This window comes from Pantherophis guttatus, chromosome 3, assembly GCF_059756535.1.
Source record: "Pantherophis guttatus breed Tessera chromosome 3, ASM5975653v1, whole genome shotgun sequence".
NCBI lineage: Eukaryota > Metazoa > Chordata > Lepidosauria > Squamata > Colubridae > Pantherophis > Pantherophis guttatus.
In genome coordinates, this window is record NC_142065.1 from 214,754,994 (window position 1) to 214,772,816 (window position 17,823).

General features: G+C 48.3%; 1 protein-coding gene and 1 non-coding gene across 2 annotated transcripts; one reads left to right on the plus strand and one right to left on the minus strand.

Annotated features, from left to right (window-relative positions):
- Positions 1-1,648: 1,648 nt before the first annotated feature.
- FOXH1 (forkhead box H1) lies at positions 1,649-5,085 on the minus strand. The gene is made up of 4 exons (XM_034420104.3): positions 5,009-5,085; positions 3,582-3,816; positions 2,939-3,043; positions 1,649-2,504 (listed from the first exon to the last, which is right to left on the minus strand). Exons 1-4 carry the CDS (start codon positions 5,083-5,085, stop codon positions 1,749-1,751), a joined length of 1,173 nt encoding a protein of 390 aa, XP_034275995.3. The 3' UTR covers positions 1,649-1,748.
- Positions 5,086-10,674: 5,589 nt separating this feature from the next.
- LOC117657646 (U6 spliceosomal RNA) lies at positions 10,675-10,781 on the plus strand. The gene has a single exon (XR_004589156.3). It is a non-coding gene; the product is annotated as a U6 spliceosomal RNA (small nuclear RNA).
- The last annotated feature ends 7,042 nt before the right edge of the window (positions 10,782-17,823 follow it).

Genomic DNA, 17,823 nt, shown 5'->3' on the forward strand with positions numbered 1-17,823 from the left:
GTGTACCCTCCTTTTGTGCTGCTGGTTGCATTGGCCAGGTTCACACACAAGATTTGCTCCAATCATTATTTGCAATTCCCGGTAAGGTGAAACTGGCTGAACGTCTATAGAGATTCTCAGTCATCCACGTGATGGTTGTCCCAAAGGTGCTTTTTCAGGAGGCAACCGGACTTTCTTGTTTTTTCTCTTTGAAGATGTTTTGCTTCTCATTGAAGAAGCTTCTTCAGCTCTGCCTGGATGGAGGGGAATGGAAGGATTTATACTCCTTGCAGACAGCTGGTCAATGACCATCATCCACCATCCAGGCAGAGCTGAAGAAGCTTCTTGGATGAGAAGTGAAATGGCTTCAAAATAATAACAAGAAAGTCTGGTTGCCTCCTGAAAAAAGCACCTTTGGGACGGAAACTGCCTGATTTACCTGACTGTATCCCAATCCATCCCCATCATGTCACCAATAAAGGGAATATTTGTAGGTCAGGGTTGAAATGAGGAGTCCTTGGTGCTCTCTGAACTTGGCTGTTTTCTTACTTGTTTTTTCTTTTACTAGTTTATAATGTAAAATACAATACAAAAGAAAATAGTAAGAAAAATAGGGGAGGGAAAAGTGTAGGAAAAAGAGAAAAGGCAATCCAACTCCCTTTAGTGTAGTAAAATAAGACAATTGCATATAGTAATATAAACTAGCCCTTTCTATAACAAACCTATCTAATGGGTAAAACCCAAAATCAAAGTTTCATTTTTCCCCCCACCTCGAGCACAAAGTCCAGAAATGGTTTCCAAGCAGAAACAAAAGTTATTGTGTTTATTTTTCTTTAATCAAAACAGTCAGTTCAGCCCCCTCTGCTAACTCCATCAACCTCTGCAGCCATTCATCCATGGTGGGAATCAAAGTGTCCTTCCATTGTGGGGCATATAAAGGAATCTCGCTGCCCAGCTTGGCAGTTTTCTCGTAGAGGTTTCATGACCCAAACTAGTTGATCACTAATGATGATCCCTACTTGGGTCATGAAAACAACCCAGCATAGAGAGCACCAAGGACCAGTGCTGCTATTCAGCAGATTTGGGTGAGCCGGGTGGTGATCATGTCCCATTTCTGACACTCGTGCATGCACAGAAGGCCCTGGGGGCATGTGCAGACGTGCATTTGCAAACCTGTAGCGAAGGTAAGTGAATGCCACCCCTGCCCAAGGACCCTACAGTCATCCTCCTCTCCCCACGACCAAGCTCAGAGAGCACCAAGGACCCTCACCAAGTGCCCGGACTGCACTCTGTAAGAAGTGAGAAAAACCAAAACAAGGAAGCAACAATATTTTAAATGTAAAATTTATTTTAATTTAATAATGTATCAACGTGCCCTTGAAAACCGGGCAGAAATCAGCACCATCAAAAAGCCCACCCTCCTCCTTACGTGCTCGGGACAGGCTGCTGGGTACAGTTGGAACTGCAAACCGCCCATCCAGAAAATGCCCCCCTCCCCAGGAAGTAACCAGTGGCAAAGCTCCCAATCTGACTGACCCCAGGAACAAGGCCAGGAAGTGGATGCTGGGCTTGTGAACGGCTCCCACAATGAGGATAAAAGTTTCTATGTGCAGGCATGGCTCACCTGTTGTAAACCGTTGAAAGGGGACCCCCAAGGAGGGAGCCCACCAGAAAAAGCAACTCGTGAAACCGTGGCATAAGAGAGTTAAATAAATAAGGGGATTTGTGCACTTGTATCTGCCACCCGCTTCCTCTGAAATGGGGCACCCTCAGAAAGGGTAATGGTGAGGGGGCAGGGGCTGGAAGGGGACCACCCAAGGCAGAGGGGCTAGCCAGGAGGCATCCGGCACCCGGCCAGCTTGCTGTACTTCCAGTGGGCCGGGGGCGAGGCCTGGATATGGGTGGGGAGAGTAGGGAGCCGTCACCAAGTTCCAGTAAGGAGAACTCACGTACGGAGCAGGTCCCAAAGTGCAACAGGGGAGACTGAGTGAAGCCGGGATGGTGACAAAGGTGGGGAGGGGCAAGGGACCCCCAGCCGGGGACAAAGTGCCATGGTTGTGCCAAGGAGGCAACTGGAAACAGTCTGTGCTGCAGGCGGGGGGCAGCTGGGGAGGGCTGGCGGGTGGGCAGGGGCCCTCTTGGCCACCCTCACCAAGAGGAGGGTGGAGGCGGCCGATGGAGGCACCCTCTGAGCTCGGGGAGCCGGGTTCGGCCCTTCCATCTTCGCTCGGCGGGTTCAGCAGAGAGCTGATGGTGAAGGCCTTCTTGCACGGAGGCTCGGGGGTCTCCTCTTCCTTGATGGGGTGGGCTTCAGCTGGGAGGGGCGTCTGGGGATCCGGAGCATCACCAGGAGGCACGTAGGGATGGCCCTGCAGCACGAAGGGGCTGAGGTCGGGGGCGAAAGTCACTTCCTCTTGGCGGGAGATGGCCGTGTTCTGCAGCTTCAGGGCTTCCGGGGGAATTCGCTCCACGTCTACTGTCCAGTAGTTCCCTTTTCCTTTTGGTTTGGACGGATCCTTCAGCACCTGGGAGGTGGAGGGGTGGGAAGGGTCTCTCTAAGGAGGCAGTCCTCCTCCTGACCACCCCCTGCTTACTCTTTAGGTGAAGAAGGATGGGATTTGAAATACTGAGCAGCTGCTTCTGGATCTCAGGAACCTGTTAGGATGGGGGGGGGGACTTCAACTCCCAGAATTCACCAGCCAACAAAGCTGAAGCCCACCCAGGGGGCATTCTGGGAACTGAAGCCCACCCATCTTAACTTTCCTGAGATCCAGAAGCCCCGACTGCTGGACTGAAGGCTTCCCAGGAAACTTCTCCAGATGTGTTGAAGAGCCCACCAGAGTCCCAAAAGACACCCCACCCAGCCCCCTCAGAAGGGGGGCCCCACCTGGCTGAAGAGGCTCTTGGCAGAGGAGGCCCCCTGCCCCCCCAGCCCCCCCCTCCCAGAAGGCCTGGTTACCATCCTGAAGCAGTCGTTGGCCGACAGGTTGTGCCTGATGGAATCCTTCCAGCCCTGGTAGCTCTCCTTGAAGAACGGGAAGAAAGTGCTAATCCTTTGGGTGATCTATAAGAGAGAATATGGGGGGGGGAGAGAAAAGAGGGCCCCGCATTAGAACTGCTGGCCCTCGGGGGCTCCAGCCTCCCCCATTCTCAACCGAGCCTTCTCCGGGCCGGCCGGCGTGGTGTAAATCTGCCGCTGGAGTCGGGGGCTGGACTAGAGGACCTCCGCGGTCCCTTCCACCCTTCCCATTCCGCCCTCTCCGCGCTCAGGGGCAGAGAAAAGCGGAGCCAAGCCCGCTGGCTCCCCGCCCGTCCCTTCCGTCGGTTGCCGGGGCGAGAAGAAGCAAGGAAGCAGCGGCCGGGGCCGTTGAGGGTCCGGCGCCCCCGAGGCGGAAGGCGGCGCTGCGCTCGAGGAAGCCCCCGGCCTCCAGTCCAGCCTGGGACCCCCCTCTCCAAAGCGCCGGGAGAAGCGCTGGGAGCGAGCGAGCCGCGCCGTCGAGCCCCGACGCCCAAAAGCCGAGCGGGAGAAGGGCTGGGCGAGCCGCGGTCCGGGATGCCGGCGGGGGAACCTGCCGCGGGTCCCGGGCGGAGCGGCGGCTGACCTGGGCGAGCTTCAGCTTCTTCCCGGGGGCGGCGGTGAGGACGAGGGCGATCATGGCCAGGTAGCTGTAGGGGGGCTTGGCGTGGCGGCTGTAGCGCTTCTTGGGCCGGCGCGGGGGCTGCTCCGGGGCCCCCCTGGCCTTGCGCTGGCTCCGGGCCCCGGCCGCAGGGCTGCCCCCGTCGGCCTCCTGCATGTCCCCGTCCGGCTGGAGAGCGGCCCGGGGCCCCCGGGCGGGGCTTTAAAGGGGCCGGGGGCGGGGGCAGACCGGGCGGCTCCAGGCGCCGAGGGGCGGGAGGGCCCCCCGCCGAGCCAATGACAAACCCCAAAGCCCAGCGACCACCGCCCCGGGCTGTGGATTAGTGGGCGGCAGGTCACCGCCAGGAAGCGCCCCCCCCGCCCCCGCCCCAACCTGGCCCCTTGCAGAGGGTCCTCCTGGCCTTGGATTTACCAGACTGCTCGGCCCTCTGAAGTGGCTGCAAGAAAGAGGGGCTCCCCCAAATGCAGAACTGGGGTGACTGACTTGGCTTTGGGTTGCTTGCATTCAACCCCTTGGAGGGCCCGGCTCTGGCCTTCCCACGTTCAGGGAAAGGGGGGTGCATTCGAATGCTCTGGCCTTTGGGGGGTCCTTGGTGCTGGCGGTTTTCTTGCAGACGTTTGACCCAAACTAGGTTAACATGGTCATTGCTAGCCATAAAACATCTCCAAGAAAACCACCAAGCTCAGAGAGCACCAAGGGCCCCTCATTTCCAACCCTGACCTACAAATATTCTTTTTTTTTTAGGATCTGGCCTTTGCATGTCATGGTTGATCTGCCTTTAAGGAATTGTGTGAGCCCAGCCACAGTCAAGAGGGTCATTTGAGTATTAAGGCCACCTGGCTTTGGATTGCTTGACCATGATAAAACAAACCATAGTTTGGCACAACACCAACTCAACTACTGGCCTTTCTCGGTTTTTCTTTGAAAATGTTCTGCTTCTCATCCAAGAAGCCTCTTCCGTTCTGGAGAAGTTCTGAAGCTTCTTGGATCAGAAACAGAACATTTTCAAAGGAAAAAAAACCTCAAATTCCAGTTGCCTTTTGGTGGAGAAAGCACCTGGATGGAGGCAGAGGGTGGAGAATCTCTATGGACGGTCACCCAGAGAGAGATCTGCAGCAGAGCCCATGATGCTGAGCTGCGTGGGGCCAGGTATTGCCTGTCTGTGCGGACCTCTGGCCACCACCCTGTCAACCCCAGGCACTGCTGTGTGCGTTTGCGTGTAGGTGAGTGTGTTAGTTAGGCCCTTTTAGATTTCTTACAACTTCCTTGGGTGTCTTCCAAACTCTTGCAAATGCCTCGTGACAAATTCATTGTGCGTCCAATCACCCTTGGCCAATAAAGAATTCTTTTGTACTACAACCTCACAAGAGCCCTGGGGCATCGGCCCCAACCTGCCCCCACATTTTGCTTCCCACACCTGGCTAAGATCTGGGGGCTCCTGGGGGGCTTCCTTCTCTTGAGATAACATTGTGTCTTCAAGAGCTCCCCTCCCGCTCCAGACAGGAGTTTTATCAGTTCCCATTTAAAAGCCAAGTGGGGGAGATGTGGGGGGGGCAGAATGAGGGCTGCCTGGAGAAATGCTTCCATTCAGCCACCGGCTCTCTCCATCCTTGAAACAGGGAAGCCGTTGGCCTTCTCCTTAAACCAACAAGTAGTTTGGGTTGCAGGAATTAGGTAGGTCTAGTTTGACAAAAAGAAGGACTTGGGGAGACATGATAGCATCTTCCGATATTTGAGGGGCTGCCACAAAGAAGAGTTGGGGGTCAATTTATTTATTTATTTATTTATTTATTTAATTAATTAATTAATTAATTTGTATACCGCCCTTCTCCAACAGGACTCAGGGCGGTGAGTTTATTTATTCTCCAAAGCACCAGAAGGCAGGACAAGAAGCAACGGGTGGAAACTAATTAAGGAGAGAAGCAACCTGGAATTAAGGGAGAACAATTAATCAGTTCAGAACGGAAGTTGCCTCCAGATATTGTGGATGTCCTAAAAAGAAGTTGGACAGCCATTTCTCTGGAATGGTAGAGGGTCTGCTGTTTGAGCAAGGGGTTGGACTAGAAGACCTCCAAGGCCCCTTCTGTTATTCTTGACATGCCCTGCGAACTGTCTTTAACAAGCCACAGTTGTGCAGTGTGCAATCCATGGGTTGGCCTTGGCTGAGAAAACTCCATGGGGTGTCCTCTCCTGAAGTGATAACAGAATAACAGAATTGAAGGGGACCTTGGAGGTCTTCTAGTCCAACCCCCAGCTCAAGCAGGAAACCCTCTAGCATTCCAGACAAGTACTTGCCCAGAACACTGCCAACATTTGGAGGCTCCTGGATCTTGAATGTAGCCTGAATTTGTACCCAGGATTGATCCGAAAGCCATTCCTCCCTCACCCCCCCCCCCAGATCCAGGAGCATGATGAATGGAGCTTCAAGGAAGGCAGCCCTACTCACTCAGCCCCTCTGGGTAGCAAGCCAGCCTCCATTCTGTGTAAGTTGGGGGGAGGGGTCTCCGCTCCAGGAAGAGAAGCACAGAAAAGGATCCTTTCTCTTGGGGTTGACTATTGGACCTCACCTGCCCCTCCCTGGAGCTGCATTGTTTGTAGATTGCCCTGCTCAGCTACTACCTTCCTTTCTTCTGCTAAGCACCAGAGAAGAACACAAAAAGGCCACTAATAGGGGCTATCAAGGGCCGTTGATGGCTGGCCGGAGAGGCTCCACCAAGGAGGTCAGGAGGAGGTTATTTTGCTTTGGGCAGGACAGTCGGCCTGAGGTTGCCAAGAGGAAGAACACACATTCACACAAAGCACCAATTGAACCACAATTTTGTTCCACAAACACAGGAGGCTCTAGAGCAGTGTTTCTCAACCTTGGAAGCTTGAAGATGGGTGGACTTCAATTCCCAGAATCCCCCAGCCAGCAGCGCTGGCTGGGGGATTCTGGGAGTTGAAGTCCACCCATCTTCAAGCTACCAAGGTTGAGAAACACTGCTCTAGAGGCTTCCCCAATCTTGGTCAGTTTAAGATGGGCAGAAGGGCTGGGGAATTCTGGGAGTTGAAGTTCGCCCAACTTAGCAGAGTAACAAAGTTGGAAGGGACCTTGGAGGTCTTCTAGTCCAGCCCCCTGCTCAAGCAGAAGACCCTATACCATTTCAGACATGTGGCTGTCCAGTCTCTTCTTAAAAGCCTCCAGGGATGGAGCATTCACAAGTTCTGGTGGCAAGCTGTTCCACTGGTCAGTTGTCCTCACTGTTAGGAAGTTTCTCCTTAGTTCCAGGTTGCTTCTCTCTTTGATTAGTTTCCACCCATTGCTTCTTGTCCTGCCCTCAGGTGCTCTAGAAAATAAGTTGACCCCTTCCTCTTTGTGGCAGCCCCTCAAATACTGGAATATGGCCATCATGTCCCCCCCCAAGTCCCTCTTTTCTTTTTAGCCAAACCCAAACACTGCAACCGTTCTTCCTATGTTTCAATCTCCAGGCCTTAGTTGCTCTTCTCTGCACTTTTTCCAAAGTCTCAACATGTTTTTTTTTGTAACGTGGGGACCAAAATTGGATGGTGTATTCCAGGTGTGGCCTTACTAAGGCTTAATAAGAGCCTTGGTAGTTCAGTGGTCTAAAGCACCCTGTTATTAAGAACAGCTGCCTGCAATTACTGTGAGTTCAATTCTCACCAGGCTCTAGGTTGACTCAGCCTTCCATCCTTTCTAAGGTAGGTAAATTGAGGACCCAGATTGTGGGGGCAATAAGCTGACTTTGTATAAATATACAAAAGGATGAAGGCTATTGCTTAACGCATTGTAAGCCGCCCTGAGTCTCCGGAGAAGGGCGGCATATAAATCAAAATAAAAAAAAATAAAGCGGTACTAATACTCCACGTGATTTTGATTCTATGCCTCTGTTTATATAACCAGGGATTGTATTGGCTTTTTTGGCTGCTGCCACCCACAGCTGGCTCCTGTTTAAGGGATCGTCCACTAGCACAAGTTCCTGAACGGCTTCATAAGGAAGGCAGGGAGTGTCCTTCAAAGTCATGGAGATTCTCCATCATCCAGATCAGGGGTCTCCAACCTGGGCAATTTTAAGACTTGTGGACTTCAACTCAGCTGTTCAGCTTTGCTGGCTGAGGAACTCTGGGAGTTGAAGTCCACAAGTCTTAAAGTTGCCAAGGTTGGAGACCCCTGATCCAGATCACGGTGGTCCCAAAGGTGCTTTTTCCAAAAGGGCAACTGGACTCCCTTGTTTGTTTTTTCTTTGAAAATGTTCCGTTCCAAAGAAACGTCTTGGATGAGAAGGAAAATGTTTTCAAAGAAAAGGAACCAAGGAAGTCCAGTTGCCATTTGGGAAAAGCCACTTTGGAAACTTCAGAGCCATTCCAAAGGACATTTTATTTATTTAGAGAATTTATATGGCCTGGCATCAGGATAGGGCATCCGGACAGTAAACACTCACCTCCATCCAGCCGCCCTGACTCCCCCCCCAAATTAGAGGGTCATAAAAAGGGAGAGAATTTATATGGCCACCCACTCACATTAATGACTCTAGGCCAGTGTTTCTCAACCCTAGAAGCTTGAAGATGGGTGGACTTCAACTCCCAGAATCCCCCAGCCAGCGCTGCTGGCTGGGGGATTCTGGGAGTTGAAGTCCACCCATCTTCAAGCTTCCAAGGTTGAGAAACACTGCTCTAGGCAGCTTACAAAAAATAAAAACCCAATATACAAAGACTATGTATTGAGTCTCTGCCCCCTGACAACAATCCACAAACCACTTGATGGGCTCCATCCCACTCTGGGTGCCTCAGGCCCATTGGCCAAACCAGGTCTTCAGGGCCTTGCAAGAGGGGGTCGAAGTGGGGACCGGTCTAATCTCGGCCAATGATTTAAATAATGTCAAAAAAAGAAGAAAGCAGACTTCAGACAGGCATCTGGAAGAGTTTCCTAACTGCTCACCAATGGGACAGATCGCCACCAGACAGGGTGATACCTCTAGGAGAGAAATCTATAGGGATTCTCCATCATCCAGGTCAAGGTGCTTTTCCAAAAAGCAACTGGATTTTTTTCCCCCTTTGAAAACATTTTGCTTTTCATCCCAGAACTGGTGAAGAAGCCACCAGTTTAACCGGTGGAATGGCTTCCCTCCAGAGGTTGTGGGGGCTTCATCACTGGAGGTTTTAAAGAAGAGATTGGACAGCCATTTGTCTGAAATGGTCTAGTCGAGGGGTCACCAATGTTTTGGACCTCAAGGACCACTGAATTCATACTTTTAAATCCCGCGGACCACTAATACGATCTGCCTAATGACCAGGTGGGTGGGCATGGCTAGGTGGTCATGTGACTGGGTGGGCGTGGTCAACTTGATGTCACTCATGTTGAGGGGCGTCTCGATGACCTCTACTTGCCTCTCCCCTCCCCCCCACTCCTGGCCTCTCTGCCCGGGCTCCTTAGGGCCCCAACAGGAAGCAGTTGTTGGAGCTAAGCAGCCACCATGAGAAAGAGTTGGCAAAACAGCTGGCTCGGTTCAAATTGGATCTAGCCGAGAAGGAGGCTCAGCAGAAGCACCTCACTGAGGACTAGGAGCATAAGCTTTCCAAGCAGAGGGAAGACCTGCGGGAGTGACCAGGCTCAGCAGGTTGAGATGGTCAGCTAGTTCCAGGCCATGAGGCAGTCCCACTGGAACAAGGCCCTCCGGATCTTCGCCACCAGCGGCGCTTCCCTCCAGACTTTGCCCAAAGCCCCACACCAGGAGGCCGAAGCAGACCCCAAGTTGGAATTCCTGCCCCCCTCTGACCTGCACAAAAAGACCCCAAAGGAGAAGACTCTCTGCAGCAACACAAACATTCATTGCACGTATCTGTCCCAGGGACCGTAGTTTGAAGACTCCTGATTTAGTGCAATATAAAAAATGCAAATAATTTTTCTGCGGACCACCAAAATTTTCTCGTGGACCACCAGTTGTCCACGGACCACCAGTTGGTGACCACTAGTCTAGGGTCTCCTGCTTGAGCAGGAGGCTGGACTAGAAGACCTCCAAGGTCCCTTCCAGCTCTATTCTGATTGATTGAAGCTTCTTGGATGAGAAGCAAAACATTTTCAAGGAAAAAATTAAAAACCAAGAAAATCCAGTTGGCCTTTTGGACACAGCAGCCCCTTTGGGACTCTAAGAGAGCAGCTTAGAGTTCCTCAGCCTAAAACCATTAAATGAGTGGCTACTCAAGGTTTACAACAGCACTGAAAAAAGTGACTTCCGTAAATCCTTGCACTTAGGATTCTTGCAGCAACCCCCCAAGGTGACGTGATCAAAAATTCAGACTGTTTTAGCTACCGACATGCAGTTATAAGATGATTGGAACATTATCCCACCCCAGTCACGGGGCTCAAGTTTATCAATCTTGTCAGCTGGTCTCCATTCAACTAAGTAAATAGGAGAAATTGCTTTTGTTCCTTATAAAGATCGCATAACGTACTTAACTAGCAAAGTGATCCATTTAACCGCAAGATCCATTTAACCTGGCAAAAACAACACCCTAAAATCAGGTGTGATTCCTGTGACAATTATCTTGATTAATGGAAATTGTGGTCTGTTGTGCTCAAGGACTTGTGAATTCAATCAATCAATCAATCAATCAATCAATCAATCAATCAGAATAGAGCTGTAAGGGACTTTAGAGGTCTTCTAGTCCAGCCCCCTGCTCAAGCAGGAGACCCTATACCTCTCACGACCCCCTGCAGCCCTTCCTTCCTTTCTATCTTATTTTATTCCAATAATCTGACAATTTTCCAATCTAGGGAGTCCTTGATTTACAACCACAATTGAGCCCAAAATTTATGTTGCCAAGTGAGAAATTTGTTGTGAGTTTTGCCCTATTTTCTGATCTTTCTTGTCACCGTTGCTAAGTGAATCACAGCAGTTATTAAGCTAGTCACAGGGTTGTTAAATCTTGCTTCCCCATAGATGTTGCTTCTCAAAAGCTGATCACGTGACCCCGGGACACTGCAACCGTCATAAGTACATGCCAGTTGCCAAGCGTCTCAACTGTGACCATGGGGAACTGTCATAAATATGAACCAGTTGTGCTCGCTTCGGCAGCACATATACTAAAATTGGAACGATACAGAGAAGATTAGCATGGCCCCTGCGCAAGGATGACACGCAAATTCGTGCAGCGTTCCATATTTTTGTTATACTAGAATGTTATTTTGAAATGTATAGTATAAGGGGGATATAATAATATTATTAGAAAGAAAGGGTCAGTATTTGGGGGATGGAGTAAGGGGATGGTAAAGTATTATATAATCTGTTATGAATTTGAGTTTTATTTTGAAGAAGCCACAGGGGGCGGGGAGGGTGAGGGGGGGTTAGGGAGGAGGGGGGGGAAAAGGGGGAAAAATTTGTATTTGAAAAACTTTTTCAATAAAATAAATAAATAAATAAATATGAACCAGTTGTCAAGCATCTGAGTGTAAATTGCATGGCCATGGGGCATGATGCAATGGTTGTAAGTGTGAAAAATGGTCGTAAGTCAGTTTTTTCAGTGCCATTGTAACCTTGGTCACTAAATGTTGTAAGTCGAGGACTTACCTGTATTACTTACTTGGAAAGACTGTGTAGAAAACAGGACCAGGAGTAGACACTAAGGGGACACCCCGTCTCTAGAACACAGTCTCGTTGCAAGGAAGCCCCCTTTTTGTGGGGACACAGTGCATAAAGTCAGGGCAAACAAACACTTCTACGACTTAACATGCTTGGTGTAAACTCAGCCATCACATTAGTTGTGGCTCCGGCACTGTTGTTTGTAAACAAAACAAAACAAAACCCTGTTGTGCCTTTGTTGATAGTTGCAAAGTTGTGTCCGACCCATTGCGACCCCATGGACAACGTTCCTCCAGGCCTTCCTGTCCTCTGCCATCCTCTGGAGTCCATTGGAGCTCATGCCTACTTGTTGTGCCTTAGGACAACACAAATGCAACCACAATTCTCAAGACTGTGTGCGAGTATGTGTATGTGGACCAAAGATCAGAAGACAAATTTATATCTGGAAAGGGACTCTTGCAAAGGAGACCAGACATTTCTCTTTTGCCCCAAAGCTGGGAACGATGGTCCCTTTATGGCTGTGGACCTGGATTTATGAGGACCTGGATTTCCAGATTTGTTTTAAGGTTTTAGGTTTTAGGGTTTTGTGGCAGGGATGAAATGCTCCCGGTTCGGACCGGATCGCCCGATCCAGTAGCGATGGTGGCGGGTGGTTCGGAGAACCGGTAGCAAAACTCCCTGCCTCCCCCATGCCCAGCTGAGCCCCACGATCATCAGAGGCTTTTTTTTTTACTTTTAAAAGCATTTTTTCTACAACCTCTTCGGCCAAAAAAATGCTTTTAAAAGTAAAAAAAAAAGCCTCTGATGAAGCATGCAGCTCAGCTGGGATCGTCAAAGGCTTTTAAAAGAAAAAAACCCTATTTTTCTTTTAAATGCCTCTGACGATCCCAGCTGAGTTTTTAAAAAAGCCTCTGCCATCAGGCAACTCAGCTGGGATCGTCAGAGCCTTTTGAAAGCATTTTTTTTACAACAACTTCGCCGGAGAGGTTGTAGAAAAAATGGTTTTAAACGTAAAAAAAAAAAATTGGCCACGCCCACCCAGTCACATTAGCCCACCACCACCAAGCCACGCCCACAGAACCGGTAGTAACAAATTTTAGATTTCACCACTGGTTTTGTGGTTTTGTTGCAGCTGTAGCACCCAGAGCTGTGCTTAAGGTAGGTGGCCATGGAAACCTTTTATTTATTTATTTTTAACTTTTATTTTCCATTTTTCCAATTTACATAACAATAAGCATTTTTAACAGTACTGTGTCATGTGTCTCTTACAGTTATCTACATTTATTTCTATACATTTTTGTTTCTCTGTTCTAACCACTTATACCACTTATCCCAAACCTCGTAAAATTCTGTTTCTTCCTTGCCTTTTATTTCTAATGTGAGCTTATACATCTCAGCACATTCTAATATCTTATGAGTAATCCTCTTGTTGGCTGGTATATTTTCAAGTTTCCAACATTGGGCATAAACAATTCGTGCTGCTGTTACTAAAGTTGCTTCTTTATCTTTTGATTAATTATTCCTAACAAAAATAATTCAGGTTTAAATTCAATTTGTTCTCCTGTTATCGCCTGTAACCATCTCCTTATCTGTTCCCAATATTTCTTTGCTTTGGGGCATTGCCACCACATGTGATAGAATGTTCCGTCCTTATATTTACACTATGGAAATGGAAACCTGTTAAATGGGACCCTTTAGAATGCTATTTACTTTAAATATTTAAAGAGCCTTAGTACAGTGGTCTAAGGCACCCTGTTATTAAGCTGGTTATTAAGACCAGCTGCCTGCAATTACTGCAGGGTTCGAATCTCGCCAAGGCTCAAGGTTGACTCAGCCTTCCATCCTTTCTAAGGTAGGTAAATTGGGGACCCAGTTGTGGGGGCAATAAGCTGACTTTGTATAAATATACAAAAGGATGAAGGCTATTGCTGAGCACATTGTAAGCCGCCCTGAGTCTCCGGAGAAGGGCGGCATATAAATCAAATTTAAAAAAATAAAAAAAAAATATTTATTATTTCCTGAAAAAGTGATTTTCAACATATTGTACTGGAGAAACCATTATTAGAGTGTGAAAAGGTGATTTTTTAAAAGCAATCAATCTCTTCAGTTTTGGGTAGCAACAGTGCCCTCTCTTGGGACTTTTATTTTAAATTTTCCCAATCCAGTTTAATTCTCACTTGTACTTCAGGTAGTCCTTGACTTCCAACAGTTCATTTAGTGATCAAAGTTACAACAGCACTGAAAAAATGGACTTATGACCATGTTTCACACTTACAACCATTGCAGCCTCCCCGTGGTCACATGATCAAAATTCTCACTCTTGGCAACTGATTCATACTTACAAAGTGAGTGGGTAACCATAGTCACTGATGATGTTACCTAGTTTGCTAATGAAATGTTTACAAGAAAACAGGCAGCCCAGGGAGACCAAGGAACTCACAGTCCTCCGCCTTCGCCTTCTCCTCCTCCTCCTCCTCCTCCCCCTCACCCAAACCCCACACTCTTCTAGCACTGATGATGTTATCTAATTTGGTAATGAAATGTCTGCAAGGAAACAACAATGCCCAGAAAGCCTCCAGGATCCCAAGGTTAGAGGCAGCATAAGAATTGTCCAATTTTGTTGGATCCAGACTGGAGTGAGGGACCCAGGACCCCTTGAGTGAGGGACCTCTGGTCTCCTTTTCCCTCCAAGAGACATGGATCCAATTTCCGGTCTTCTCTTTGTTTGCTTTGATTAGCCAGGTGGGGCAGAGGTCCAACCCACAAGATGGGGTGGGGGTCTTGGCTCTCTTTTGGGGGAGCCACTGATTGAAAAAACCTCCCAGGTAACACCACAAGATGTCACTTTTGTCCTCTCCATAGGTTCTGTCTGTCTAGGCACCTGCCTGTCCTTGCTGCTTGTAGCAAATGTGAGTGGTGCTTTGCTATGGGCAAAATGCTGGGCCAGGAGATCCCAACTTGGTCGCTCTGGTCTTTCCAGCTGATCCTTCCCTCAAAGGATCTGGGATCTTTTGAGGGAAGCAGCTGGCTGATGTTCTGCAGAGTAATAATTGCACTTGGCTGCTTCGACTGCCACAAGGGAGGTTCAAATCTAGGCCAACCATTGAATCCGTTTCTTGTTTTCTGCTCTCAAGGTTCCTGGAATCTCTTCGGTTGCTTGATTTCCAGGAGATCTTCAGTAAACACAGGAACTTCAGTGCATTGGCAGGTGTTCAAGCCATTAGTGGTCTGAGATGGGCCATCTTAAGGACCATCTCCTCCCTGCAGGTCAGTGGTCCAGTTGACTCCATCATCACGAGGAAGGGATCTGTCCATCACAAATGGACTGGTCTCTTCATAAAAACCTCCAGTGACGAAGCCCCCACAACTTCTGGTGGCAAGCTGTTCCACTGGTTAATTGTCCTCACTGTCAGGAAATTCCTCCTTAGTTCCAGGTTGCTTCTCTCCTTGATGAGTTTCCACCCATTGCTTCTTCTCTTTGCCTTCTGGTGCCCTTCAAGGATTACAGGTAGTCCTCGACTTACAACAGTTTGTTTAGTGACCATTCAAAGTTACAATGGCACTGAAAAAAGTGCCTTATGACTGTTTTTCATACTTACGACCATTGTGACATCTCCTTGGTCATGTGCTCAAAATTCAGACACTTGGCCAAAGGCTCATATTTATGACGGTTGAAGTGTTCCGAGGTCACGTGATCCCTTTTTGCGACCTTCTGACAAGCAAAGTCAATGACGAAGCCAGATTCACTTTAACAACATTACTAACTTAACAACTGTAGTGATTCACTTAACAACCATAGCAAGGAAGGTCGTAAAATGGGGCCAAGCTCACTTAACATCTGTCTTGCTTAACAACAGAAAGTTTGATCTCAGTTGTGGTCATAAGTCAAGGACAAACTGTACCCAGAAACATCAGGATGATCTATGTGGGGTCTTCATCTCTGCAGCATTTTAAGGAGGGGGTGGCAGCCATCTGACATGGGCAATTTAATTAGTTTTCCTGCACATTTCAGAGATTGGATCAGATTGTCCTTGCGATCCCTTCCAATGTTACAATTGTAGGAATCTATGACAAGTGGCAGAAGATCCGGAGAAGAAGACTGGAATGCAAAGATTGGTAGCCTTGGTAGTACAGTGGTCTAAGGCACCCTGTTATTAAGCTGGTTATTAACACCAGCTGCCTGCAATTACTGCAGGTTCGAATCTCCCCAGGCTCAAGGTTGACTCAGCCTTCCATCCTTTCTAAGGTAGGTGAAATGAGGACCCAGTTTGTGGGGGCAATAAGCTGACTTGGTATAAATATACAAAAGGATGAAGGCTATTGCTGAGCACATTGTAAGCCGCCCTGAGTCTTCGGAGAAGGGCGGCATATAAATCAAATTAAAAAAAAAAAAAAAAGATTGAGGCACCCAGATTTTATTTGCTGAAAATGTACAGTTTGGTACTGATTACGTTCCTCTATTTTTAGAGGTGACGATGATTTCTTGGTCATAATCAGCCATTTCCGTGTTTCTCAACCTTGACAAACTTAAGATGAGCAGACTTCAGCTCTCAGAATTCATGCTCTGGCTGGGGAATTCTGGGAGTTGAAGTCTGCTCATCTTCAAGTTGCCCAGGTTGAGAAACACTAAGCTAGTAAATTATTCGAGGGGAAAAAAAGGAGATCTGGGAGAGAAAGAGTTGAACCCCTATTTGCAACTTCTCCATAACCCTCCCATGGAATCCTTTCCCGTTCAGGGTAAGTGCTGATAAAGGACTAGCTGTTTTCCCATCATGGAAGATCAGGAGATGCTGTGGCCAAGACAACGTGGACTTCCCGGGAGCTTTATCAAAAGCATCGTGCCTCCCGGTTGGCAAGGAAAGGAAGGGAACCAAAGTAGACAATTCATTTAGTAAAATTATTTATTAGATTTATATGTTGCCCATCTCACTGATCAGGGGACAGTGATGGTCAGGGTGGAATTGAGGGGCTTCCAGTTCAGCCATGGGCAGGATGACCAAAAGGGGAGAGATGGAGGGTGGAAGGAGTGGAAAGGAAGGGGGCAGATTGCACAGGGCGGGAAAATGTGGTGTGACAACTGTCATAAATGCACCTAAATTATGATCACGAAGCCTCAAAGAGGGTGCAACGGCCAGATTTTTTTCAGCACCATCCCAGCTTTGAAGGGTTGCTAAACAAATGGTCATAATCTGAGGACTACGTATAAATTTTTCCCTGGCCCTAATCATAGAAAATGTTAGAAAAGAGATGGACGCCATCACAGTTTGACTTCAGAAGTTGTTGGAAGTCCATCACAGGATGTTTTTAAGAAAAAATTGGACAACTGCATATATGTCCGGAATGGTATAAGGGCCGGACTGTCCAACCTTGGATTTATTTAGATTTATGGACTTTAATTCCCAGAATTCCCCAGGCAGCATGGCACAGACTTTATACCACTCCAGACCAGTGGATGCCCAGTCTCTTCCAGTGATGGAGCAGCCACGACTTGTTGGAACTACAGTTGCAAAGCTGTGTGGTCAGGTGATGCTTCACTTAAGGACGGCTTCTCATAGCAACGGAAAGTCTGGGCCAGATTAGGGTTATAACCTGAGGACTACTGGTAAGATTAGTCGGGTTCTCCGGGGGAGGGAAGGGGTGTAAAATCTGGCATTTCCCACCATAGTTTTTCTGAGATGATGAAGCACTTAAAACGAGGAGCAAAGTAATTCAACTCTGGTGTTTTTATTGATTTACTTGATTGATGCAGTCATCCATTTTAGGTTGACGTGACTCTTAAGTGGCTTACAATAAAAGTAAAGCACCACAAAACACAGGGTAAAAAAACCCAATAAAAATAGAAAGACATAGCAGCCGGATATAATCTAATCCAGGGATGTCCAATTTTGGCCACTTCAAGACCTGTGGACCTCAATTCCCAGAATTCCTCAGTCAGCCCTGCTGGCTGGGGAATTCTGAGAGTTGAAGTCCACAAGTCTTCAAGTGGCCAATCTTGGCCACTCCAGATTTAATCTATCATCCACATGACCAGGAGACCAGGTCCAACCCACGTCAAGGACCCCAGATTCGGGTACAAAGTTTTCCAGGCCTTATAAAAGGCCAACAGAGAGACGGCTAATCAGCAGGACTCCTTTGCGGTCCTGCCAGGTGACCCTCCCTAGTTGATGGTACCCAAAGATGGTCCTTCCTGCCTAAGTGGATAAGAAAGGTAGAATCAATTGGGAAAAGACGGTCCCTCAAGTAGCCTAGATTTAAGCCATGAAGGCCTTTAAAGGTGATAACCAGCACCTTGAATTAAACCTAGACACCAACGCACTCACAAAGCAGAGGTGTGAAGTATCTGGCACCAGTAACTCCTGCATTTTGCAACAGTTTGAAGCTTCCAGTTAACGCTTTTCTTCTCTGGATGTTGAAGCTCTGCAGGAAGGATGTGGGGACCAAAAGGCCTCTACTTCTGAACCTTCAACTTCAAGCAAGCAGTCCAAAGAGAAGGGCCCAGCCCTCCTCCTTCTGGTGCCCTCTGGCTTTGTGTGGGTTGCTCAGAACCTGGTCCAGCAGGTTCTCCTGCTCTCGTTGGTTATGGGAGTTTCCATCTCCATCTCCCAAAAAGGCAACCGGGGTTTCTTGAT